This window comes from Malaclemys terrapin, chromosome 7 (genome assembly GCF_027887155.1).
Source record: "Malaclemys terrapin pileata isolate rMalTer1 chromosome 7, rMalTer1.hap1, whole genome shotgun sequence".
Classification (NCBI taxonomy): Eukaryota; Metazoa; Chordata; order Testudines; family Emydidae; genus Malaclemys; species Malaclemys terrapin.
Window position 1 is genome coordinate 47,071,518 of NC_071511.1, and position 26,950 is coordinate 47,098,467.

A 26,950-nucleotide genomic window follows, 5' to 3' on the forward strand; every position below is an offset into this window, starting at 1 on the left:
GTTGCTGTGCAGTATCTGAGGACTAGACCACATGGCATTTGTTTGAGAATGTGACATTTTAGGTGAGATGGGAGGGGAAGATTGCTCGCTGGCTCCTATTTCATTAGTTACGATAATGAACAGTACTTTGACTTTACTGACTAATAGCCTCAAGTTAAATTTACCAAGAGTAGAATGGTCAGTATTTCCCACTCCTCCTGCTGCCTTCCATCCCTGACAGAACCCACTTTTTCCTTGCTGTGTGATGCTGAAACACCAAATAACAAGGGTTTGTTTTGGGTTGTGATCATTTGGGTTTTCTTTTGCTTTGCTTTCTAATGCCTTGTCTAGACACAAGTTGCATGAGTTCAACTAAATCGGTTTCTAAACTGATTTTGTTAAATCAGTACAACCTGTGCATGTAGACAAAGCCTAAGTAAAAGCCAGATTTTCAAAGGTATTTAGGTGCTGAAATATGCAGCCCAGATGCCTAGTAGGGTTTACGGAAGTGCCTAAGCAAGTTAGACACCTATCTTCCTTTATCATCAATGGGAATCAACTGCTTAGGCACTTTAGCAAATCCCATTAGGTGCATATTCGGTTGCCTAAATGCCTTTGAAAACCTGGCCTGAAGTTCCAACAACACTGTAGGGTCCCCTGGCTCTGGAGATGCGAGCCCAATGAATTGCTGCTACCTTTGAAGCAGAAGTGAAAAGGAGAGGTGTGTAATGGAAGGAAAAGGGAAGCATGGATTTCACACTTTCTCCATCGTTTTTCTTTTGGTAACATGTGACATCCCTAAGGGAGTCACGTTTTGTCTCATTGTTTTCTTATTTGATGCCTCCGTGTGTTTCTTTGACTCCTCATTTTGCAGATTTACAGATATATGCAGTGACTCCCATCCCAGACAATATTGATGTGCTACAAATGGAACGTGTGCCTGATCGTATAAAGAGCTTTTATCGCGTCAACAATATCAGAAAATTCCGCTATGATAGGCCTTTCCACAAAGGTCCAAAGGACAAAGAGAATGAATTTAAGGTAGGAGCACTCAGTAATAGTAACTAAATTTTAATCTTTCCAGGACAGGTAGTGTCTTCCTCTTCTGCATTTGTACAGTGCATCACACAATGGGGCCCTAATCCTAATTTGGTGCTGCAAGATGTTGTTTTAATTCAAATAAAATGCAGGACTGTTGAGCCCAATGGTTGCACACCTGGTATAAGTAAAGCCTACTCTGTTTAAAAGGTACTTGTGGCAGTGCCATGGAGAGGGATTCTGAAGCAATGGGGCTTGCTCTGTTGATTGACATATTACTCAAAATGCTTTCTTAGTTCCCTGCTAATTGATATTAGACCTAGGGTCTGAGGTCTAGAAACTAACTGAAAAGTGTGATGCATTGCTTTAAAGCACACTGAGTTTTTTTCTTTGGGTTTAAATGTAAAGCAAACTTCAGTTTCATGTTACATTCCATTGTGGAAAACATAATATCTGCTCAGAGTATTAATGCACTCTTCTATTCAGCAACTCCTGAACAACTACAGTGAGAATAAGAGTGTACAGATCCTGATTCACTGGGTCCCCCACTTACTGTATTCTTTGCAGAGCTTGTGGATTGAACGTACCACTCTGACACTGACTCACAGTTTACCTGGGATCTCCCGGTGGTTTGAAGTGGAGAGAAGAGAGCTGGTAACATTTGTTATACTTGTAACTGGGATTTGAATGGATAGTTTCTTCAGAATGAAGGATGGGCAATTTAAAGTCTCTTGGCTGGGTCTTGCAGTTGAAAAAAAATCATGCTTCACTGGTGACTATTGCAGAATCCATTCCCAAAGCCAAAATAATTGCTAAACATAACAAGAGCAGCAGTGTGAAGGGAACAGAGCAGTCAGAGTAAGTGCCAGTGAGGTGCAATTCTGAATCTTGACAGTATCTTCAGTCAGTTATTCAGAGACATGTGACAGCTATTGTAACTGCTAAGATGAGTGCGCAGTGAGGTGAACTGAGATGTATTGCTGACACACAGTAAACTGTTGTGAAAAGCCATCATAACAAAATGGCTAGCTAGTCTGCACATCAGAAAAAAATCAGAGTGCTCATCAAGCAGTAGTAGGAATTGGTTTCATAGTAAGGAAGGGAACATGGTGGCAGTGAAGTGTCCGTGGCATTAAACTATTCTTTGTTGCCTTGTAGGTCGAGGTGAGCCCTTTGGAAAATGCCATTCAAGTTGTTGAGAACAAAAACCAGGAGCTGAGGACATTGATAAGCCAGTATCAGCACAAGCAAATGCATGGCAACATTAACCTGCTCAGTATGTGTCTGAATGGAGTGATTGATGCAGCTGTGAATGGTGGCATAGCACGGTACCAGGAGGTAAGCAAGAACTGTACCTCTGAGTTTAGTATCAACCTGTTAGCAATTCTTTCCAAGTAGCATTTCTCCTGCTGTGTTGAAAAGAGCATGACATAATAAAAAGTCAAATATAAGAAATTACCCCTGTGTGCCCAGTTTTCATACTTGTGATCCAAACAGGATGCTGAAATCCCATGTTTAGTTGTTTATATATCAGCACTTGGACATATAAATCCTGTTGTATGTAGCTAAGTGTTGATGTGAATGTCCAGATATGGGTTCTGGATGTCCTGTTTAGATGGCCACAGTTGAAAACTCAGCTTCTCAAGTGTGAATTCTGATTGACACAGCAAAGCTGATCTTGCATGTACAATAGTGAAACAGGCAGTTTATATGCTGCCACATTGTAAACACATTTTGCAAAGCAGGCAGTGGGACTCGCTCTCTGTGCTGATGGAGACTGAATGTGATGAGGTTCCTGCTGAGGGAAAGTTGCTGGCTGGCACTTCCAAAGAGTTGTCTTTGCCAGACCATGTCCAGTATAGTCTTAGTCCTAAGGGGACCTAATGTGCTGTTTCCTTCACCAGGAGTCAGTTAAAGATGTATGTTGCAAACAGGGCCAACGAGAGGGGGGGGAAGCCGGTACAAATTACCGGGGCCTGGCGGTCCAGAAGGGGGCCCAGGGCCTGGCTTCCCCCCCTCTCGTCAGCCCTGTTTAGCCGGTCCGCCCTTGCTGGGGGGCCTGAAAAAAAAATGTCACCGGGGCCCGAACCCGCTCTCGGCGGCCCTGGTTACAAAAGGGAGCTACAGGGACTCATACTGAAAAATGATTATTCTGGTCCACATTTTTGGGTTGTGTGTGCCCTACAGAGAAGCATAGAAAAAACTCTTCATCCCTTACATTTACTACTTTAGTCACTCATTTCCTACAGTTTCTTGAGATACTTAAATGAAAGAAGCTATATAAAATTCAAGTAATGGGCTTAATGATAGTGCTCTGCACTGTCATGTGGGGAGATTTGATTAGATTCATGATCCTTTGGGGCTGGAAGGGAATACCTTATGCTACTCAACAGTGATCCCTTTGACTAACTGAGTATCAGAATTATCTAGGCAGCTAAAATTGTGGTACTGTAGCTTCATCTAGGTCCCAAAATACTAGAAGAGATCAGTTAAATGGACTTTTCTGTTTGCTAAGTGTACTTGGATCCCCTAGGATTTCTGTTCCTTCTTCTCTCCCTCTTTGACATATGGTCATAATGAAATGTTTCCTAATAAGGAGATGATTTGTCTTTCTCCCACAGGCCTTTTTTGATAAAGATTATATCACCAAGCACCCTGGAGATGCAGAAAAAATCACACAGCTCAAAGAGCTCATGCAGGAACAGGTACTGCCGTGCTTTTAAAGATTAAGGAAGAATGCTGTGATAGTGTGTGGATTCCTCAGCAATCACTTTGCAAACCGAGAGCTAAATAATTCATTCAGAAGCAAAGAACACAAGAGCTTTGCAGTATATTTAAAACATAGGGAAGTGAGAAGCCCAATGAATTAATAATGCACTAGCCTTTCACCTCTATAGACCTGAGTTGAAGCCTGATTTAGCTAACAAATTAAATGAGTGTGGCTTCTCCTTTTATTAAGCAATGTATGTCTTTCTACATTACAAAACTACCCAGCATTTTGGGACAATTAGCAACCTCTTCTCAGTGGAGTTTCAGGGTAGACATAGTAAGGGTGGCACATGGATGACCGAGATATGTTGGCAGAACCATGTGAGAAAGCATATACAGAGCCTACTTGCAGGGCCGGCTCCAGCTTTTTTGCCACCCCAAGCGGCAAAGTGGAAAAAAATTTTATATATATATATATATATATATATATATATATATATATATATATATATATATATATATATATAAAGCTGATCGGTGGCACTTCAGCAGCAGCTCAAAGAGGAAGAGAGGGACTGAGGGACCTGCCACCGAAGACCCAGACGTGCTGCCCCTTTCCATTGACTGCCCCAAGCACCTGCTTCCTTCGCTGGTGCCTGGAGCCGGCCCTGCCTACTTGCACTATCCCTGGCTCTATCCAGTGTTCTCAGTGTCTCACTTGCACAAACATATCAAATCTCACCAGATGTGTTGTAAATCAGTGATGTGATGAGAAAGAAAAGTCATATCACTGTTAAAAGAATGATTAGCAAAATATTTACCCCCTCCCATAACACAAGAGCCAGGGGTCACCGAATGAAATTAATAGGTAGCAAATTAAAAACAAACAAAAGGAAGTACTTCTTCACACAATGAACAGTCCACCTGTAGAACTCATTGCCAGGGGATGTTGTGAAGGCCAAAACTATAACAGGATTCAAAAAAGAATTAGATAAGCTCATGGAGGATAAGTCCATCAATGGCTGTTAGCCAAGATGGTCTGGGGTGCAACCCCATGATCTGGATGTCCTATGCCTCTGACTGCCAGAAGCTGGGAGTGGACAACAAAGGATGGATCACTTGAGGATTACCCTATTCTGTTCATTCCCTCTGAAGCATCTGGCATTAGCCACTGTTGGAAGACAGGATACTGGGCTAGATGGACCATTGGTCTGACCAGGTATGGTCATTCTTAAGCTATATTCAAAAAGTCTGTCCAAGTTTGAATGGAGTTTGAGGATTATTCAGCAGAGGTAGCATAGACTTTGAGGGTCACTTAATCCCTGTGTATCTCAGATTTTCCATCTGCAAAATAAGGTTAATGGTTATTTTACCAATACTCAGCGGGAGTCGTGAGGATCAATTAGCTACTACTTGTACATGATGTAAAGTGTATAAATGCTAAGTATTATTATTATTAAGTATTACTGTGCTCTCTTATCTGAGATTTTATATAACCCTACTCACTATTATATTTATGACCTTTAAAAATGGCACCTTTATGAATAAATAAATGAGCAATAGAGAGCCAACGGTTAGTAGTGTACATGCAGCTTTGCCACTATTCAGATTAATTGTAGACAATTCCCCTACAAATCTCCATTAGCAACTTTGATCCCTTGTCTGACATTATGTGAAGATATGGAGAAAGGAATTTCCTGTGTCACAAAGAACTGTTGGAGTGAGGACTCAACACTGTTTGCACTGCAGAGTTGTGGCGGGGCAGGACTCACCGGTGTGGCACCTCCTGCTGGTCGTCCTGGGAATTAGCTCTTCCAGCCCAGAGCGCCCTCTGCAGACCGGTGTCTTGCCTGCTGCTGGCCCCCGTGTCCCTCCCGGACCCCAGTGCTCCTCTACATCCGGGTTCTGCCCCCAGCAGTAACCCCCAATCTGGGCCTCCCCACCCAGGGGGACCCCCAACCCTCTATTCCCACCTTGCCTCAGTGGCTAGTGCCAGTCACCATCTAGCCTAGGGTGACCAGATGTCCCGATTTTATAGGGACAGTCCCGATTTTTGTGTCTTTTTCTTATATAGCCTCCTATTACCCCCCACCCCCGTCCCGATTTTTCACACTTGCTGTCTGGTCACCCTGATCTAGCCCCCGCTCCCTGGGGCAGACTGCAGTCTGTAAACCAGTCATCATCAGCAACGGGGGTTGGACCAGGTGCCTCTTCCTATCTCTGGGCTGCCCCTCTGCAGCCCCAGTACCTTTTGTAGGCCTTTAACAAGGCCTGCAGCCTTGGATTTTACTAGGCTGGAGCTCCCCAGCTTCCTCTGCCCTTCCCCAGCACTGCTCTGCCCTAGGTACCCTGCTCAGCTCCTAGGGAGCCAGGTCCTTCTCTCTCAGAAGCTAGAGAGAGAGTCTCTCTAGCTTCTGGCCCATAGCCCTCTTATAAGGGCCAGCTGGGCCCTGATTAAGCTGGCCACAGCTGTGGTCAGCTACCCAGTCAGCTTCCCCAGCTGTTCTTAATCCCTTTCCCTGCTGCAGCCCTCTCCTGCTTTTAACCACTTTTCTGCGGGAGTGGGGCAGCCGCCCCACTACAAGAGTGAATCAATTTTGTCATTTTTTTATTGTTCTCTCTTGCAACTGTAAATCCAACATGTCACAAATGTGGTTGTCTCATACTTAAAATGTATGCTAATCACATACTTGTCAGCTTTCTTATGTTTACTAATTTTCAGCAATCTTGCAAATGAACAATAGACTATTTTACAGATCTCTCTCACTCGCTGACCAAACTTGAGGATATAATTATGTAGTGTCTTCTAGGCTGAATGAAGATGTTCTTGATTCATGATGTTATAATTTCTTTTTTTTTTAATAGGTGCATGTTCTTGGAGTGGGTCTGGCAGTACATGAGAAATTTGTACATCCAGAGATGCGTCCTCTACATAAGAAACTGATTGATCAGTTCCAAATGATGCGATCTAGTCTGTACCATGTAAGCTTATCCCCACCACCACCACTTCCGGGTCATTGTCAGTAGTACATAGCCATGATACAATTCGTTCAGTTGCAATGAGATGCACACAGGAACTGGACAAAAGTAGTGTATATTAAACCTATGGGATTGTCTAACTCTTACAAGAAACCTTGTTTCCAGTGCAAGAATTAAAGCCCAAAAAGATTTGCAAACTGAGCCTTTAATATAGTCCCTGGGATTTTTCAAGGTCCCTCTCCTCTAATTTATATCACTGGTGATATGGCAGAAGGTCTGTGAAGCTGAATACTCACACTGTCTTACGTAACGTAGGGCAAAATTTTGCCCTTATCATAGGGTGCTGTGCCAAGGGTGGAGAGAAAGATGACTAGACAGTACTAGTTGCCCATCTCACAAAACAGCCATCCTGTTGCAACCTGTTGAATGCAGCATAGGTGCCACCCAGATGCGGGGCTGGACACATTCCCTGGTTGGTAGATCATACTCAGCAATGAGCTGTGCAGACCAGGATGTTGATGGGATATGCCTTCTAGTCATCTTTTGTGGGAGAAGTTCTTTCCTGCTCCCTGCACTGGGGGATGGAAGTCCTCTCACCAACAAGGACAGCAGTAGAAGGCAGAGGATCAGTTCCATAGTCAGAATGCCCTTATCTCTCGTAGGCTTTTTAGCCTGAAAAGTCCAACCATTAGTCCAGTGCCACAATGAGAGAGCTATTATACATAGGGCACCAACAGCTGCTGATGTTTTTACCTCCATACCATAGAAATCTGCTCAGGGTAGATAATTGGCAGTCACCGTTTCACATATATGAATCATATTTTATGTGTATTTTATTCTATAACAATAGAAAGAACAAATAGGGGCTTCCACTTTAAAATGTGCTTTAGGAAATTTCAAAGTGAATCTCCAGTGTTGAAATAGTGGGGCCTGTTTAGTGTGTTGTTTAACCAAGTGTACATGATTTGATTTCCATTTAGTTTTGTTGGGAGATTTAAAAAGAGCTTGCCTCTTGGAACTGCTACTGAAGTCATTACTTTGCTAGCACATTTGCCACTCAGCTGTCCTTAGTGAGGGGAGACGGCCATTTTAGGTAATTATCACTTCTTAAAATTCACTAGCACAGGACATCCATGGTTATTTAAGAAGATACAGACTATAAGTTAGCTTCAATAGCACATAATAAATAGGTACGTGATGCTAATGTGTTGTCACTCAGAAGAGTTGTGTGATCAGAAGTTTTTTCTTGCCAATTTGTTTGAAAGCTTAATAAGTTAATTATAAAAAAAGCAAACTGTGCTGCCTCTCATTTACTAGTGTCTCAAGATTTGGCTGAAGCTGTAAAACCAAACAACTCAGAATTAGAAAAGTTAACGCTGTGTAAGATAAAGCTCATTTAGAAGACTGCTCCTGTTTTGTTTGAAGAAAACTGATCACATAGTAGTCTCATGGTCATCTCTTCCCTATGGCCAATTTATCCCCTATACATCCCACCCTAATCCTCAATATTCTGAGGCACATCACTGAAAAGGCAACACCTGTTGGCGGTGAGGAGGAGAAATAGAACAGTCATAGAATAATCATTAGTGTCTCTGCAAGTGCTGACTGTCTGATTAATGTTTTTTTTTTATCAGTGGTTCATGTAGAGTCAGTGATCCCAAGACAAGTCTAAATTTCTCTGCTTCTCAGATTGTTAATAATGTTGTCAGACATTATAGAGAAGCCATAGACTCCACTGTCGCTTGATGTCCACTTGTCCCTTTATGCTGTTTTATTCTTCAGTGCTCTGGGACAGCTCCTTTAGGTGTTTGGGTTAAATGGGTCCTAAGAAATGGCAGACCACTTATCTATTCATAGTACAGTGTCATTTTCACAGATCTCTTGACTCCCTCATAAACATTTTAAAAAACAAAGAAGGAGCAGCTTTCAAAGATTTAAGAAAACATTTTTAATTACATATGCTAGAATTTTACATTATACGCTGAAAGGCAAATCCACATTTTCTAAGTGTTAGCTATGTGAGGATGGCCACAAATGAGGCCTCCAGAATTCTACAATATGGCCACCTTTAATATGGAGATGTGGTCCCCATAGATTACAGCTCCCAACCTGCAGTTCCCTATCTTTGTACAAGTGGCTGGGCCACACTACATGCGGGTATTTGTGTTCTCTGCACGCCTATCTTCATATTAAAAATGAAGGCAGTCGCAATCTGCTCCATTGTATGGCTAAGCTTCCAGCAAATTGCTGAGAAGGTGCCTGGGAATTGTTGGTAACAAGCTAATTAGGTTGGGAGTGAAGGGGTCTGAAAGCTCTTGGGCTAATTGCAGAACCATAATAGCTCTGTGAAGAACATAGTCACAGATTTATCTCCAATCTTTTGACAAAAAGGGAAAGCTTATTCCCCTTTTCCCATGATCAAGCCCAAAATTTCTGAAGTAAATACATGATTTTGTATTTCCTATGTAGGAGTTGCCTGGTTTGGATAAATTGAGTCCAGCCTGTTCTGGTACCAGCACCCCTCGCAGCAGTGTTCTTGTGTCACACGGCCCGATGAGTCCAGAGAGCATCAAGCTGGTGCATCGACACAGGTACCTGTTTTTCTGCTGTAATCTCTAGAATGTCTAACAGTTTAAGCAGAAAGTTCTAAATGTACCATTCTGTACTGGCATGGGTTCTCAAAACTCCATGGAAAGGCAAAGAGAGACTTTAATAAAATTTATGGGCCCAAGTAAGCCTAGCCTCATAGGTAGCTAGAAGTACTGTGGAGGCAGCAACATCAGCCTTTGTAGAAAAGTGTTCCTTTTGTTAGTCTGCAAAGACCACTGATGTTTGATTTAGAGTCATCATTGGAAAGCTTTGAAGTGAAGCCATCCGTTCCTTCTCATGTCTAGGTTGGAAGCTGTGTTGCACTGAGAAACCAGGGATTTAATAGAGATCTTAAGCGCTTGTTAGCTGGAAGCTGACACATAGCCACTTCACCGCAATGTTTATACATACACATAAAATATCCTTAACTGGCACTTAGGTTTTTCTCAGAGCCCAAAATTCACAATGACTTTGAAGGTCCAAACTTTTAATATTTCTGACATGTAAATGAGGGATTGGCAGCCTGCTCAAGTTAAATAAGACACATACTTTGACAACCAAAAAAAAAAGTCTTGTTGCTTATTTTTGGAACTGAACTCAAACTGAATCTTTGTTTAAGGTTCTAAAGATGTTCAGATTGTTGTGTTTACAATTCTGATTTCTAACCTAGACTAGAACCAAAATACAATAAGAGAAGCTTTCAAGTTATTAGATCAGAATGGTATAAAATCATACAAGCCAATTTTCAGATTTAAGAGGCTTATAAGGTTTAGATAAGCATCTGAACTTTTTGATTCTTATTCAGATTGAGGACCCATCCCTAAAGCCAACCCGAGAACTGATGATAGCAGGACTTCAGGATACAAACAAATATTTTTAGCACCTATAAAATGTGCTGTTAGTTGACAAGAGTTATAGCCTCACAAGACAGAACCACAAACACAAGAATGCTAAGGAGTTGTGAAGTCTCAGTTGCTATTCTCAGTTTTTTCCTTTTGAAGAGTGAGTCCATGTAGCTGTTTTTAAAGCTTTGTTCAGTAGGAGAGGGTGCAGCGACTCACTCTCAGGTGCGTAAATCCAAGAAGTTAAGTTGTGTGGTAGAATTCCATAGTCCACCACTCACACAAAGTGATGGCACTTTTCTCAAAAGTCATCAACTTGTAAAGGGCTTCCAAGTTGTCAGTGTGATTTAGCAAGATTCTACTGTGTGTATTATGTATATGATTCAGAGTAAGAGAGGAATATATCAACGTAATTTTACATCATGAGAGATCAAAGTGTAGCCTGCAGGCCATTTGGGGCGTAGAGTTCTACATTCAGCTGCAGTTGCCTTCAATTTTAATACATAGGTGTGGACTACGGAGACTACAGACTATGCAGGAAATGCTCCATCTTGATCTGAGTAGCCTCTGCTGGTGCTCGATGAAACATTCCTGGGAACTGTCTCCACAGGTTGCATCTCAGTATTAAAAACGAGAGCGGTTTCAGTCTGCTCTGTTTGAGGCAAATTAGGTGTAGCACTCAGGTTCCTGGAAAGATGCCAACTTGGCCCCAGATTGAAGTTTGAATGACCTAACTGAAATGTAATGGTATTGGTTTCTTATTACCATTGCTATGAAAATGAAAGGGGTAAGCATTTATGGCCTGATTTTTCAAAGGTGTTCAACACAAGAGTCTGTGGGACTTGCAGGCATTCAAGTCCAAGGCACCTTTGAAGATCAGGCCTCACTACTTAAAACTAAGATTTGGAAAAGAATATTGTCTAACCTTTGCACCCTGTTTTGCCACTGTCTCCATTTTTGTTTTAGCCCATTGAACTTGCTGGGTTCAGTCAGACACTCGTCATCGTCTCTTTCCTCCCATACTTCCAGTGAAACAGGAAACCTGGTTATCCTAACAGACAGTTCTGTAGGGGAGACCGCTGAGGACATGTACCACATGCAGGTATAGCTGCCATACAACATCAAGGACCTATTGCTAGGAATATAATTGAACATGCCCTGTAGGCTGTATTTGGGACAAGAATCATTTACATGTACAGTAGACATACTTAGACCTCTTCTGTCTTAGGCTAGGTCTACACTACCCGCCTGAATCGGTGGGTAGAAATCGACCTCTCGGGGATCGATTTATCGCGTCCCGTTGGGACGCGACAATCGATCCCCAAATCGGCGCTCTTACTCCACCAGCGGAGGTGGGAGTAAGCGCCGCCGACAGAAAGCCGCAGAAGTCGATTTTGCCGCCGTCCTCACAGCGGGGTAAGTCGGCTGCGATACGTCGAATTCAGCTACACTATTCACATAGCTGAATTTGCGTATCTTAAATCGACTCCCCCCTGTAGTGTAGATGTACCCTTAGATTTATCTATAGCTATGAACTGAAAAGATATAGCAATAATCCCATAGAGTCTGACCTGGTGTATAGATCAGTATCTCCTAAAGATTGATAGAAATGCCATGGAGGCAGAGATGGCTCCCAGTGATTTCTTTCTAAGGTAAATATTATTAAGGTAAATATTATTAACTCTTCTATAGGTGTAAATTAAAAGTTCCTAGTGTAGCCTAAGAACAGAGCAAAGTAAAGGTCATCTTTATAAGGGGTGTGGTATCACCTAATGAGCAGAATAGTTAGTTTTTCTTGTTGAGATGCTTATCTTACTTAGTAATATCTCTTTCAATCCGTGACAATCAATCTGAAAGGCTGAAATGGGTCCCACAGCCCAATGACTGTACAGTGTTAATAGTGAGTTTAATTGTGACCTAGACAGAGGTCACATTCCCTACACATTTGATGATCTGAGGCAAGTGAATATATAATGCACCAGTCTGCTCAGTTTTCTGTCTTGCTGATTTCTCTGCCTCCTGCAGCTTGTTTACCCTAACTTCAGGTACCAAGGCTCAGTCACCAACGTCTCTGTTTTATCCTCGTCCCAGGCCAGTCCTTCCACTTCAAGCCTGAGCTCTACCCACTCTGCACCATCCCAGATGATTAACTCTGCCCCTCCCAGTGCACGAGGTAAGAATGGAGGGACTTTGAGTGAAGAGTTCAGGAACCCAAATGGCCCTGACTCTTGTCCTATCAGTTTATAAATTGTGCTGCTGAGATGCTTGAAATATACAGTAATTTAACGATTTTACTTTATTAGAGATTTTTCAACAGTGACTTCTTCTGAAATGTTTTGTGTAACCCCCAAAGTGGTCTCAGTCATCTTTTCAGCAAAATTTGGTGGCGTGTATACCTTTGGTACTTGCTAACTTCAGGCAATTTAGCTATGTAATGGTTTTGAATGTGCTTCCACACAATTGAGCCAACCACTTGCATCACAGACTTTGTAAGGGAAAGGATGCCATACTGCCCTGTGGCAAACAATCTACTGAAGTATGTAAATAATTATTTGTTACAGTGCTTGCAAGAAGTGGAATATCAAGAAAAGGCAAAGTTCAATCTTGTGTCTTTAAGGAAATTAGACCATTCTAAAGAAGTCATGAGAAGGGTTAACATTCATGTATACAATGAAGGTTGAAGGGCTTGGAATGAGAGATACCAGAATTAAAAGAGGACTTTCATGCTGGATCATACTTGAAGACAAGAAAAAAAACAAACACAAAATACTTTACCTCTTAATGTTTTGTTTGTCCCTTACCTCTTAGGCTAACGAGGCTTAGTGCAGTGAATCCCCTTTTCCCCAGGCCTCAGAACTGCAGCAGAGTCATTCCATGTCTGCTACTGCAGCTTCAGAGTTTTAGTACCTCCATTCAAGTTGTTTCCTTCCCCTTTTGTGGCAGCTCTGTTGCATGTCCACCTGCCCCCACCCCAGCCACTGCTGCATCTCCCTCCACAGGCTCATACAGAAGTCCTCTATAGTACAGGCTGTAGAGCTTGGCTCCAGTTGCTCGGATCTTGTCCCTCTTCCCCACACAAGAGAATTCCACTGGTTGCACTGTGGCCAGGGGTCTCTGTAAACACAGAAGAGGGGGCAGAATTTGTTTCTTCTTAACTAGAATAAGAGCTTTTTTTCCTCTCAGTCCAGCCTGTCTTTGTGCATGATCCTACAATGAAGTCATAAATCACAGTCTGTTGCCATGTCAGAAATGCAGCAGGATGATTTAACGGAAGGATCAGGTGGAATAGAAAGCTGAGGAATGGGATTCTTTATGTCAATAAAAATAGCTTGGTTAATTTTCAAGAGTTGGAGGAAAATAATGACAACACAAATAATAAAGTAATTAGAATAAAGGTGACATAGCAGGGAACAGAAGGTGGAACTGAATATGGTGCTGTCATGTCAGGAAGGCTCTGTAAATGAACCTTCCCAGCTAGTTCTATGAGTCCTGAATCTTTTGGGGGAGCAGTGTGAGATTTTGATGCTTGCAGCATTTCAAGCTATTTTCCAGTTCAGAAATCCAGTATTCACAGCCACAGGCTTTGCCAGTCGTTCTGAGCTGTCTGACTTCCCAGCATCACCAACTGCCCCCTCAGCTGTGGTCTCTGCTGTTGCTTAGGAACCAAAGTGATGAACAATATAAAAGGATGTCTGGCTGATGCTTAAGTCAACAGCACCTCCCATAGATGAGAACTAGATAACTCTACTTACTACAAATAAGGAAACAGCAAGAGAAACAGTGATTTTAAAAGTGTATTATTTGAAGGGACATTTTCAGATATTATTTATTTTATTTTGTTTTACTCGCCATTCTTACTAATACATTTTGATAAGTTCAAGATAAAACATTTCTTCCTTGCCAGTTTTGTCCATTTTCAGTTAGGCAAAAAGCAGTGTTTACCTCCACAGTCTAATGAATTATTATGAAACTCCATTTGCTGGTAACGTGGAATGAAAGTCTTAGATCTTTTCCATACTTTGCAATTTGCAAGTTTCTAATCTGGTTATTATGAAAGCTCCATTTAGAGTGAAATTGATCAGCAGGAAAAACAACTTCACTATATAAAAGTTCCACTGTGTTAAAATTAACATGGCTTTGGTTTCTTTGTTTGACTTTTTTTTTTTTTTTTTTTTTAATTGGGGGAATTTGATGCTTGTTAAAATGAGTGATGGCACTGGCTAGAGCAAAGTACCATGCAAACTTCACATGCAGCTCTGCCAATGCACCTCTATCCTTTTTATATTTATTTATATTCTTTTTAATTTAGTGCTGGTGAAAGGTGCTGGATTGACAACACTGGAGGCTGAAGCCCTCTATTTATCCACAGAACAGATACAGCACGGGCGGCAGCAGTGCAAGCTTCCCCACACTGCCCCCACCAATGTGCCTCATCTCTGTCCTGGAGGGACCACCTCTAGAGGTGAGAGGATAGTTCAGTCTCCATGACCCGTTCAATCCTTGGCCTTTCTGCTGAGACTGCCGACAAAGTTACCAATTGAGATGCTGCATCAGTCAGGAACTGTACTAAGGCTATCAACTCATTTCACATGGCCACCTAGAATTTCTCAGATTTAACAGTTCTTGTCACCTCTGGTCCTAGGTTGAACGTTGGTTACCTCTGTTTCTACTTCTAGTATTTATCAGTTGTTAAAAGCTTTCATCTGTAGGTTCACGTCTTAACCTAGAGGTGAAAAACTGCATCCCATTTCCCTAATCCTTGCACCAGCTTGTCCTGTTAGCTGCAGTCCTGTCCAGCAGCATGCTTACTAACGTCAGTCTGAGCAGAGAGGTGGCTTTGTGAGGTGAATTAATTTCCACAGTGATCAAGAGACCATCCAGGTCACTTGCACTTAGGGTTCAACTAGCATTTGAATCCCCCAGCCCTGGAGATGGTAGAGCTAATCTCCCACTCCCAAAATGTGGCACTGTTCGCTGAAGGAGAAAAATACCAGTTGTTTGAGGGTCAACAATAAGCCAAGTAAACTAAGTAATAGAAATATGTATTAATAACTTAACATTTTATTTGCGGGAAGATAGCAAGAAAATTGATACTGATCATATCCACAAAGAACAGATTAAATAGTACATAGCAAACCTTACAGTGATGTTATAATGCACATCACCTCCAGCCAGGATCCAGGGAGTTGAATATTATAAAGAAATGTTGTAATCAAGATACAGTAAGAACTCCATTAGCTTGCACTAGTGAGAAACACATTACAAATTACTGTTATTTGCCAATTTAAAGAGTGTGTTCCTCTCTGGTTTTGCCTGGCCTGACCCAAACCCTAACGTAGCCTGGTGCAGCACTACCTGTTTACCCATTGGGAAACACCGTGTCCCAGCCCCAGCAAAAGAGCCAGCACTGTGTTGTAGACAAGGTCAATGAGAATTTTTTAGATTGCATTCACTCCCCTTGAGATCGCTTAGATCAGGCACTACTCTAATTCTAATGGGGTTAAAAGAAGATATGAGCCAATGTTCCTTAACCAGGAGTTATAACAGGGAGTCCTATAAGGAGGTATGTAATGTTGTTTTAAAAGGAATAATTTTAAAACTGGATTGGAGCATGTTCAATACACTTTAAAGGCAGCTCATATTGAGTACTCCCTGTGGGAGCTGTCAAGTCATTCTCAATGCTTCCTTTAGACAGCTGTCTTCTCAGGCTTAGAGAGCAAAGGTCCCAGCTTTTTACTCAGCATGGTAAAAGAGCCTCTGTACTTGGCATTTAAAGTAAATAAAAATCTTCATCAAAGCTAAAAGTTCATGTTTGGGGTTGGAAGCAAATTGTTTCAAAAAACAATAGAACTGGGAGAATCAAGAAGGATTTAGCAGGAATTTACAGATTCCTCAATTAATTGAAAATGAGTTGCTAAAACCAGTATTTTTGTGTCAATTTTAATATTTTATTTTGTTAAAAATGTTGGAGTAAAATGAAAATCCTCCCAGGCCCTGATAAACCAAGTTTTGCTTTCCTATAAACAGTGTGTAAAACACTGCACACATTACATGTGCAGGGCTACAAGCTGAAAAGCATAGGAGATCAATGGTACGTTCAGCTGAGTTTTGTAAAGTCTGCAGGGCCACTGCATTGCAATGTTGTTCTGAAGAATATCCCTATGGCAGCTCTGGAAGCTTTTAAAAGGTTTGAGTCTTGCATCTGAAGAAGTGAGGTTCTTACCCACGAAAGCTTATGCTCCCAATACTTCTGTTAGTTTTAAAGATGCCACAGGACCCTCTGTTGCTTTTTAAAAGGTTTGAGTTTGTTTTTAAATGTTTACTTAACTCAAAAGGGGGCCTCAGAGAAGATGCTCCTTAGCCAAGTCCAAGATAGCAGTCCTGATTGTTAACAGGATCTCAGATGAACCACTTTTTTTGCACCCACAATTCTGCCAGCAAATCAGATGCTGAGACACTATTTATAATGACATTTTTAACTACAGTTATTTGCAATTCCAAACTGAGGGCACAAAAAGGAGGGCCGGTTTTAAAAATTACATTCAGCCACCATAAAGCAGCATAGAGCAAGGGATTTTAAAGTTCATAAAATGCAAAGCCTTGTGGGATTTGTGATTCTTTCTAAACTGATGGCACATATAGCTGCAATTTCCTCCCATGAGAAGAAAAATGAGGATCAGATGATAAATAAAAGGGAAAAAAGTTGCAATGTGGTTTGTGCTGTGATGCAGTTCTTGGCACCCCCATAAGTTCAGTATTTTTATATCTGTCATGCAGAAATAGGACTATCTGTATTGTGTATGTAAGTAAAAAGAGACTCAGTATAGCTGTCTTTTTAAAGATAATGTGTATAAGAATTAAGAATGTCTAAATGTATTTGTTTTATGTCTGTGGAGAAATTGTGATTGGAGTTAGGTTGCAAATATTTTGCATTTACTTATGCAGTGCTGGGGTTTAAATTTATCTGGGCCTTACACCCCCTGATGAAATTGTTGCAAGTATAGGATTTTATTCTGCACTCTGCTGGCCACATTGTTCCCTCCACGGTGTGCTGTATATCAGTCCAAAAAGGTGCATATTATGCTGCTGTTGCTGTAAAAGCTGCATTAACTAGAAAAAAAAAAGCCTTTGTTCATTAATGTTGGAGTGCTGTTCAGGTAATGCATGTGTGGTTGTGGAAAGTTTGCAAAAGGGGGCATGTCTTTCTCAAAAGCAGGCATGGCTGGGTAATGCGCTATATGCTGCTGCCTGTGAAGTGTGTGTTTGTGGCACAAATAATAAGTACAAGTTATAGCTCACTTCTGCAGCTTCAGAGTGTTAACTTCTGCATATTATTGTGTATCCATGAGTGTGTGTGTATCAGTATTACCAGACATCCACAAGCCATCCCATTAATGTGAATCATTCTTGTGGCACAACCATTGTAGCTATATACATCAGTAAGCCCATTGGTGTGTGGTGTGCTCCTTGCAGAACATGGTGCCTAATGTAAAAAAACAAAGTAGGCTGGTAAAAAATGCTGCACTCCAATAAATATTTAACATGAAACACATAGACCCTCTGTAATGTAATATCTCCTGGCAATTATCCAGATTACGAACAACTACTGGATCACGAGCAAATACCCTCCTACTATATACCAGCATGTTGGCAAACCTCTGTTGACATATTCTCAGAATAGCAGCATGCTGCTTGGTAATTATGTGTCATCTGAAAGCACAGTGATAAACAAAGTGCCCTCAAATTCACAGAATGGTGGTTTTTAACCTCTGGTCTACGGCCCCTGAGGGGTCCGCAGACTATATCTAAGATTTCCAAGTGGACCTCACCTCCATTCAAAAATTTTTAGGGATCCGCAAATGAAAAAGGATTGAAAAACACTGTCAAAGAACATTCCATTTTTATCTGGCTAATATTAATAAAGAGAAAGCCAGGCATGGGAATCACCATTTATCTGTACCATCTCTGACACACATAGAATCATAGAATATCTGGGTTGGAAGGGACCTCAGGAGATCATCTAGTCCAACCCCCTGCTCAAAGCAGGACCAATCCCCAGACAGATTTTTGCCCCAGATCCCTAAGTGGCCCCCTCAAGGATTAAACTCACAACCCTGGGTTTAGCAGGCCAATGCTCAAACCACTGGCAAATTCCAGCATCAGTTGTATTTGTATCCCAAATTCATATCCCATTCATACTTATTCAGTTTTATGGCATCTGAATACATACCTCTGATATCTTATTAGGCCAGGGAAGAGTAGGCATATTAAACCACAACTGCTGCTGATTCCACAGAGACAGATACATTTTTATTTTAGGGGTAAGTGGCTTGTAATGTACAGCTAGTGACTTGCTGAGTTGTACATCCTAAACCTAACAATGTGTCCATATCTTAACTGTATAACAAATGGATTATTACTGCACCTACCTACAGTCAGCTGCTAAGTGGGCTCAGCACCATGTCTTCTTGGAGTCCTGTAAGATCATCATCCAAATTGTTGGGGTAATTCATTAGTCCCAGGAAAGAAAGAGGACTAGATCACTGGGCCAAGCTGAGATCTTTCTGTGGTTTGTCATGTGTACGTGATTATTCTCACTTGTTTACAGGCTCTCCCTCTCTACCAGATAAGTACCGCCACACTCGGGAGCTGATGATGCTGCTGCCAACCCACCGGGACCGACCAAGCAGTGCCATGTATCCTGCAGCTATCATGGAAAATGGACAGGTAATAGACTTACTGTTCTTTCCTAGTACAGCAGCTGTGGCATTTGTGTATTTGTGATTACCATATAGATCCACTGTTGTCATTTGTAATTATCTTCACTTCTTCCCTTTTTACCTTCCCCTGCATCCAGAAACCACTGACTTAGCTACATTTACGGAGTGGCTCATCAGATTGTGCAGAGATTTCTATACTTGTCTCTCTCCCCCTTTCAGAACCACTATTTTTGAAACACTAAAATCAGCATCATATTAGTATGTTGCAATTGTGGGTCCTCATTGTGGGGGTGGACTCTTCTTACTTTAAACCTGACCAGTAAACGCTGATCCATCATAAACTGTCACATGACTTGACTTTGTACATGGAGCCTAGAGCATGGGATGGGCACAATTTTAGAACTAGAAATACATGAATCAACTTTATAAAATGCCACCACAATTGATAAATGAAATATAGTACCCAGTCTCCCAAAACCAAAGACAAATTAATTCATGATTCAAAACCCAGAGCTCTTCAGAGCAAATATATCCTCAAAACACTACCATCATCCCATCAGTAAGCATCTCATGAAAACCATCCAGAAAGGGCTGGGAGCACAGCTGAGCCTGGCAGCATGATACGAAGGTCAAAAAATCAGATCTCTCAAATGATGGGGGAAGCAACTTCCGTAGTTAACACTCCTCACTGAGAACAACCCATCCTTTCACAAATAAACCTAGGGAGCAATGAGGTTGATTGCATTAGCTGATCTTGGCTGCTGTGGAATATTCCAGGGCCATGGAGGTCAAGAAGTGGTTTCTGGAGTAACCAGAACCCAACCCTTATGAGGCTTTAAGAGTTAAAACTTACAGGGACATTTAACCAATAAATGGCTAAAATGGTTTCCAACAATGCAGTGCCTCCAACCAGTCTCCCATCTGCCCCTTGCCTACTGACATTCATGTGAAAGCTCAGAGGCTAGAGCTTTCCATGGATTTTTAACTTGGGCTCTTCAGCTATCACAGGTTTCTATATTGGCAAATCTGTAACTGTTTTCACATTTCTATGCTGCCTCCCCTCGTTTTTAGCCTCCAAATTTTCAGCGCGCCTTGATCCAACAAGTGATCGGACCATGCAAACCTTGCAGTGATCCCAATCTATCTGTTGCTGAGAAAGGTATTCCTTTTCTTAATTATGTTACTGCATCTTGTAGTAGTGTTACTCTGTTCGTGCTTGTACATTTATGGACTTCAAACCTCTGTACATCCTGTCACATTCTTAGGCTAAGAGTTTCACTAAGCTGGGAGCTTCTGCCAGCCTAAAGACAGCTGTGCTGATGCTTTAGATCTACAAAGAGATGCACAAATGCCTCCACTAAAGAAGCTCTTTACCATTTGTTAGTGACAATGGGCCAAATCCTGCAGTCCTGACACAGACAAACTCTCACTGAATTCAGTGGGAGCTTTGCCTGAGTAAAGGCTGCAGGAGTTGGCCCAAAGATAATACATATGTGTATTGAGCTTTTTTTCTTCAAAATATTCTCCAAACTACCCTGTGAGGTAGCTTTTGACATTTGATAGTCATTAGTAGAGATGAACATTTTGTTAAATCAAGTTGTCGTGGTTTTTTTAAGTTACAAACTGGAATCCCTATTGACAAAAGCAAATGCCTCATGCACATATCAAGGGCAGGTGCTTGATTGGTTAGTCTCTTTAGGAATGTTTTATAATACTCTGTAGGGGACGATCGGGGAATCCCAGTTCCTGAGCCATGTTGTGAATGTAAATAAATGCAGCTGCAGGCATATGTGCAACCTTTTGAACCATTACCATTGTCTGTAAGTCAAGAGTGCCATTAACCAACTAGTTTTTTGTTAATGTTCATGTCCTGTGAACTTGTCCAAGCCCTTCTCCTGTGAGAAGCCCTCTGCACTAATTCTCATTGACAGCAGAGTGACACCAGCTGCTGAAGGGAAAAACTGTTCAGCTATTGCTTTCCTACTGCTGAACTTGACCACCAAGTGCACTCGGCTCCACCAGATGGTTTGGCTGCTCTAGGGCAATAGGAGCTTCAATGGTGGCTTCCTCCCTGGAGCACAGCTGGTTAAAGTGTTGTTTCCGACAGGCAGAAGCCAGACTCTGAACCATCCATCAACAGGCTCATGTACAGTAGTTCTAGGCACTGATATGGGCTGGGGCAGTTCGACATAGTGTAATGGGCTAGTGGATGAGATTTACATCTGTTTTTCAGATTCCCTCTGATCAGTGCTATTGATTTCTCCCTTTTAACAAAAGTGCCTCAATGAAAGGAAAAGAAAGAAACTCTAGTTTAGTGCTTGTGGTTATCATCCTAGTACAGAATATTACTATGAATGTCAATTTTAGTCCCATCAGAGAAAGATTACTATTGATCAGTAGAACATTGTGTAGGTTTAACATTTGACCTTTGCTCTGTACTCTCAAGTAGCAACATTGTTGCTTGGTAACCATTTTGTGGCATACAACTGTTGCATATTATTTTTAATGGTGGCACAAGGGTATCCATTTCAAGAGTCTGATTTGTCTTGCGCACGCCCAAGTTTCACCTCACTTAAAAACTACTTGCTTACAAAATCAGACGTAAAAATAGAAGTGTCAGCACACTATTACTGAAAAATTGCTGACTTTCTCATTTTTGCCATATAATTATAAAATAAATGAATTTGAATATAAATATTGTACATACATTTCAGTGTGTAATATACAGAGCAGTATAAACAAATCATTGTATCAAATTTTAGTTTGCACTGACTTTTTATGTAGCCTGTTGTAAAACTAGGCAAATATCTAGATGAGTTGATGTGCCCCCTGGAAGACCTCTGAGTACTCCCAGGAGTACGTGTACCTCTGGTTGAGAACCACTGCCCTATACTATAGAGCACCAAACTGGTAAATATACCTGTGGCTGGTCTATACTAGCATGCCCACAGTTGCTTTTACCAGTTGAACTGCATCAGTGCTAGAACAATAATGGGAAAATTTCAGGAAATCCTAAATGCAGCCCAAGGCAGTTGACTTTCTGTTCTGATTCAACAACCATGCTTTGGCATGTTAATTGTCTTGTCTGGACATGTCAGCCTCAACTCAGCTCACTATCTGCCTTAGAAGAGACACCACTTGACTTTATTCTTCTCTATATCATATATAATCACCAATCTGTGACAGGCATTGTCTCCCCAAAATAAATCACAGGAAGATGCTCTCCAGTATATCACTGCCAAAGCCCCCAACTTCAGATCGAAACCTGCAGTTGTCCCCTTTCCATACAGTTTCAAAGCTGGAAGACAGATCCAGGGAGCCTCTGCAGTGATATGTCTTCAGAGATGTAGCCATATCGATCCTGGTAATTTCCAAGGCTGCACTGAAGGTTGCCTGCAGCACTTACCTCAGACCCTGTGCCAAGTGTCCACAACTGGAACTCTTTGAGTTGCAGATTAACAGATCTTCAATGGCCAAATGACAGGTCAAGTGTGGAGAAAAAGGCCTCAGATGGACTCTGGCCTTAAGACTGGCTTAGGCAACCCAAGGTTCCTCATCCATCTGTATAGATGATTGGCGGTGTAGAGCCAGCATAGAGGTTCTTATTCAACTCCCTTTTCCTGATGCAAGTGTAGCAGAGAAAAGGACACAGCTGGGATGACCCTGCACTACACCAATCCCTGGCTGTGTTTTTGGCCATTGGGGCTATTTGCAGCTGGTATAAACCAGAGTAATCCTCAGGCTATTCTAAACAGCAGAGTTAGGTGAGTGCAGAATTGAATTTGATGCCATCTTTGCACGTACTTCCCTGACCTGCACTCTGTACAGATCAGGTGCATCCCTGGAGCTGGTCCACCCTCTTTTAGGATTCTCACTTGGTCTCTTCTCCCCCCCGCCCTTCCAATTTTGGATTGGTGTTTTTAAGGTGTGTTTATCTTTACATCTTTCATGTTTGAGGGTCTAATTTTGCAATCATTTTGATTTTATAATTGGCTCTTTTTTTTCTCTTGGGAAGCCTTTGCTTCCTGCTGAATCAGGAACTAATTAAAAAACTCCATGGGCAATATATAAAAGAGTTGTGGCACACAACCTTGGTTGTGGGGTGACCTTTATTCCTATCCACTACCGCAGACCTTTAGGGACCATAAAAAACCCTTCAAAGCTTGGGGAGTTTTGCTGTTTACACTAGGGAGCTGAGACTCAGGAGTGAGAATCCTGCAAGATGATATGTTCTGAGAAGCAGATTTACAAGGTAAGTAATATTTGCTCATGCAGTTGAATGGCTGGTGGAATCAGGAAGGAAGATTGGAATTTGGCCAGGTGCCTGGGGCTGACACTCATGTGAATAGAGGATATCTTTTGATGGGATGTTCTTCTGAAATACATTAATAAAACATTTTCCTGGACTGGGGAAAAGATTAGGGAATTTTTAAGCTTCTCCAAGATCACCAATCCTCTTCCAGAACGTACATGTGTTGTTCAAGGTTAGACATTGATGGATTTGGAGGTGGAGCCCCCACTCCTTAAAAAAAAAACCCTCACCAAGTACAGAAATATGGAAAATATACAAGACCTGTCATGTTAAGAGTGAAATATTCACAGGTCAGTGACTCCTGGGACTGAAGGGCATTTCTTCCCCTCTCCAAGATGCAAGCTCTTTCCTGGGCATATCTCCTCTTCCTACCCTATCCCCCTCCCCCAGCCGCTATTAACTTTAGTTAAGTTTAAGGCCTATAAAATATTCTAGGCCAACTGAGCATCTCTTTGATTATTTTTTGCCAGTGGAGGCCCTTAGCACCTACTACTTTCATCCAATTATGTCTCCAAAACAGATGCAGAGGAATGAGGATAAGATCCCATTAGAAAAAAAATAGTAACTAAAATTCCATTGGCACCTATTATCATAGGGGTAGCCGTGTTAGTCTGGATCTGAAAAAAGCGACAAAGAGTCCTGTGGCACCTTATAGACTAACAGACATTGGCATCTATTGCGCTATAGTCCCTGTTGCATTTTCCACTTGCTACTTGGCATTAATAGCCGCTAGAGGGACTCACTGATAAATCATCAGCTTTTTGTAACCCCACATGTATTTTCATCTTCTACTGTCAGACCTATTGTTAGAACCCGTATTTTCTGTCATCCAGAGCCTGCAAGGAAGGTCTAATATTTTTAATCAAAACTAGTTTCAGTGTCTGTTAAAATAATTCAAGTAGAGAATAGGCTTGAGATGGTAAGAAAAAATTTGAAAGAGATGAAGAAAAGAATGGTTGTTCTAGCAACAGAAAAACAGTGCATCAAAACATAGGTGCTTTAATCAAAGGTAATTCCTCTCTACACAGAGAATTATGCCAGAAGAATTAATCTCTCTGTACTGGGTCTATCTTCCATATCTGAAGGTGATGAACTTTTTCATTTCATTTTTTCTTTGTTAGGCTCTCCAAATCACTTGATTCCCCCTTCAGATATTAAACAGTTTTAGAATAACCAACACAACAGTAAATAGATAAAATAGCTGTTCCGGCACATTGATTAGTATATTGGCTGCTTCTTGTGATCAAGAAAGTGGTGCAGTGTGTCTGAAAGAAAGAAGGGTGTATTTTCTTTAATAACAAGAGTTCATATCTTTCCAGACATTTCAAATGTCACTCAGCCTAGAAGGAAAAAGCTATTGCTTCTCAGATCTGAATGTATTACTTTGGGTTTCTCTGCCTGAGTTGTTTTCCATGCAAAACTGAAGGCGTTTAGAGATTGTAACCAGTATGTATTATATGATTGTGAAGACGGGAAAGCTTTCTTGTCTTCTTTAACTAAAGAAAATCAGGTCTTCTGATGGTAATTCTGAAATAGGATTATCTGATTCTTTAGAACCACATTTTGAAGAATTGTTATCATAGCTAGTGATTAACTCTTTTGCCTAGTAAAGTTAATGTTTGTGTTGCATTATGTTCAGATATGATTAGCTTAGTCATCCTCCACCTAGCCATTATGGTGCAGTAATAGGTTTTGTTGTGTTTAGTGAGGTTTCTGCCACTTATGCTGGTACTCTACTTCTCTTTACCCTTAAATTTAAAATAATCACCTTTCTGTAGATTGCAGTCCCTTAATTCGCCCTGGCCCTGGAGTCTGGCCCATCCTTGCAGCCAAAGAGCGCACAGCTTCTCTTGTGCTTGCTGCCTTCAGGTCCACCTTGTGGTCAGGTACTATATCAAATGGCAAGGAGCCAGACCCACATACTCAGTTGAGGAATGGAGAAATGCCATTGCCTCCAGCCCCAAGAAAAACTTGTAATGTAATGTTACCCAAGTTCAATCTGTTTCCATCCTTCAGCTGTGCCAGCAGCGCCCAGCAGCTGGAGCCTAGACAGCGGAACCAGAGAGGCCCTGCCATTCCTGTCTGCCCACGTTGGGAGCATCTTGGCCCCACCAGTACCTCCCCGAAGCCTACCCCATGGTAAGGAAATCCCCAGTAGGTCCACTTGATAAGTCCTGTGCTCATGCACAGATAAACCTAGGCCACATGAAAGCCAACATTGACTTGTATGAGCCTTTTGTAAGGAGTGCAGGGAGAGAAGGCTATTTGGTCTGCTTGGTTGACTTAGATAATACTTAAAATTTCATCAGCTGCAGCAATAAGGTCGTAAGTGTGTTTTGGGACTAGAATTAGGTTTATGAGTGGTGTAAGCTGTCTTGGCTTCTTGTCTGTGACTATCCTCAGCAGTAGCTTAAGGCTACAAAGATATTAATTGTGTTTCCAGACATTCAGTGTTTAAGAGCCTGTTGTCTTGCCATGAAATCCTTGATAACAGCGGTGGGTAGAATTCTGTTGTTGCTACTAAACTCCTCATTTGCACTTTGTAACAGATACACTTCAGGTTACCCATTACAAGGATTGCTTTCCAGGATATATGGTGAACTCTGGACTGGAGATGGGGCTGTCGGCAGTTGGACCTGGTTACCTGATGTTACAGAGGGCTAGAACAGTGAATTCTTACTGCCTTGAGGTTGTACAGATTTGTGAGCCCCCAGCTACAATTCTTTATTAATATTTTATTCCTTGTCTCATTTCAGGTCACTACTCACTGCACTTTGATGCCTTCCACCACCAGCTCAGTGATGCTCCTCCAGCACTGCCTGCACGGACATTGCGCAAGGTAAAATGATCTCTCAAGGTTGCAGGACACAACATCCAGCTAATCTGGTCATTAGCAGTTATGATCAATTCCAGAATCTCCAGCTCTCATATACCTTCTCCAGCCTGCCTTATTCCCGTATTGTCTGAGCAGCAGAAAATACATCATCTATTTCTAAGAAACAGAAGCTCAGACTGAAGGCTGACATGGTGATTGTCTACACCAAGATCTCCATTAAATGGACAGTTTGCTGCTGTTCCAATAATCAAGTAGCCCATAGATATGTTTGTGCTCTCTTTTGCCCATAGAAGGCTCACCCTCTTTTACTATATATATATGTATAGTATATAGTATGTGGTTTCGATCCAAGCACACAAGCCTTTGAATAGCCAGTTCTAATCACAGTTGGGACTCTCATGCCCCTCACATAGGGATTTTTGAGAGAGGTTGAGGGCAGACTAGCAGCATTTTTATCTTGTTGGCCTATTATACCTTTGATTCAAATTGACACAGGAAGGGGGGGATAAAACGTTTAGTTGTCAGCTCTCTTTAGATTGCCCTCCAGAACACAACATCAGGTAGTGATTTGGCAGGTCATCTTTTCTCTTCTTAAAGTAGATGCTTTCCACTCTGTGTCTTAAGAGGCAAGGGTTAGTTCTTCTTCGAGTGATTGCTCATGTGTATTCCACAGTAGGTGTGTGTGCTCGCCACGTGCACCGGTGCTGGAAGTTTTTCCCTTAGCAGTACCCGTAGTGGGGAGCACCGCTGCGACCCCTGGAGTGGTGCCAACGTATCGCGCCATAAAGGGGGCTGCGTGCTCCCCCCACCCTCAGTTCCTTCTTGCCACCAGTGAAGGTAGTCAGAACTTGTGCCTCAGCATTGCTGCAGCATTTTCCTTAGTAGTACGATCTTCGACCGTTACTGGTTTCTACAGTTGGTAGCCTGGCTCGGGGCATGTCCCGAG

The 26,950-nt window shown here is 41.8% G+C and overlaps 1 protein-coding gene across 7 annotated transcripts in view; it reads left to right on the forward strand.

Annotated features, from left to right (window-relative positions):
- The window catches only part of DOCK3 (dedicator of cytokinesis 3), a 694,815-nt gene that overhangs the window by 659,377 nt on the left and 8,488 nt on the right, over positions 1 to 26,950 (forward strand). For 3 of the 7 annotated variants that reach the window (XM_054034104.1, XM_054034106.1, XM_054034107.1), the window contains 13 exons: positions 854 to 1,020; positions 1,585 to 1,671; positions 2,176 to 2,355; positions 3,639 to 3,722; positions 6,592 to 6,708; positions 9,175 to 9,296; positions 11,103 to 11,238; positions 12,228 to 12,309; positions 14,446 to 14,598; positions 18,745 to 18,863; positions 19,928 to 20,015; positions 25,185 to 25,307; positions 25,925 to 26,007. In XM_054034104.1, coding sequence (XP_053890079.1) covers positions 854 to 1,020; positions 1,585 to 1,671; positions 2,176 to 2,355; positions 3,639 to 3,722; positions 6,592 to 6,708; positions 9,175 to 9,296; positions 11,103 to 11,238; positions 12,228 to 12,309; positions 14,446 to 14,598; positions 18,745 to 18,863; positions 19,928 to 20,015; positions 25,185 to 25,307; positions 25,925 to 26,007 — 1,541 coding nt within the window. The remainder of the gene's footprint in view (positions 1 to 853; positions 1,021 to 1,584; positions 1,672 to 2,175; positions 2,356 to 3,638; positions 3,723 to 6,591; positions 6,709 to 9,174; positions 9,297 to 11,102; positions 11,239 to 12,227; positions 12,310 to 14,445; positions 14,599 to 18,744; positions 18,864 to 19,927; positions 20,016 to 25,184; positions 25,308 to 25,924; positions 26,008 to 26,950) is intronic. The other 4 variants (XM_054034105.1, XM_054034108.1, XM_054034109.1 and 1 more) reach the window with 4 other exon arrangements.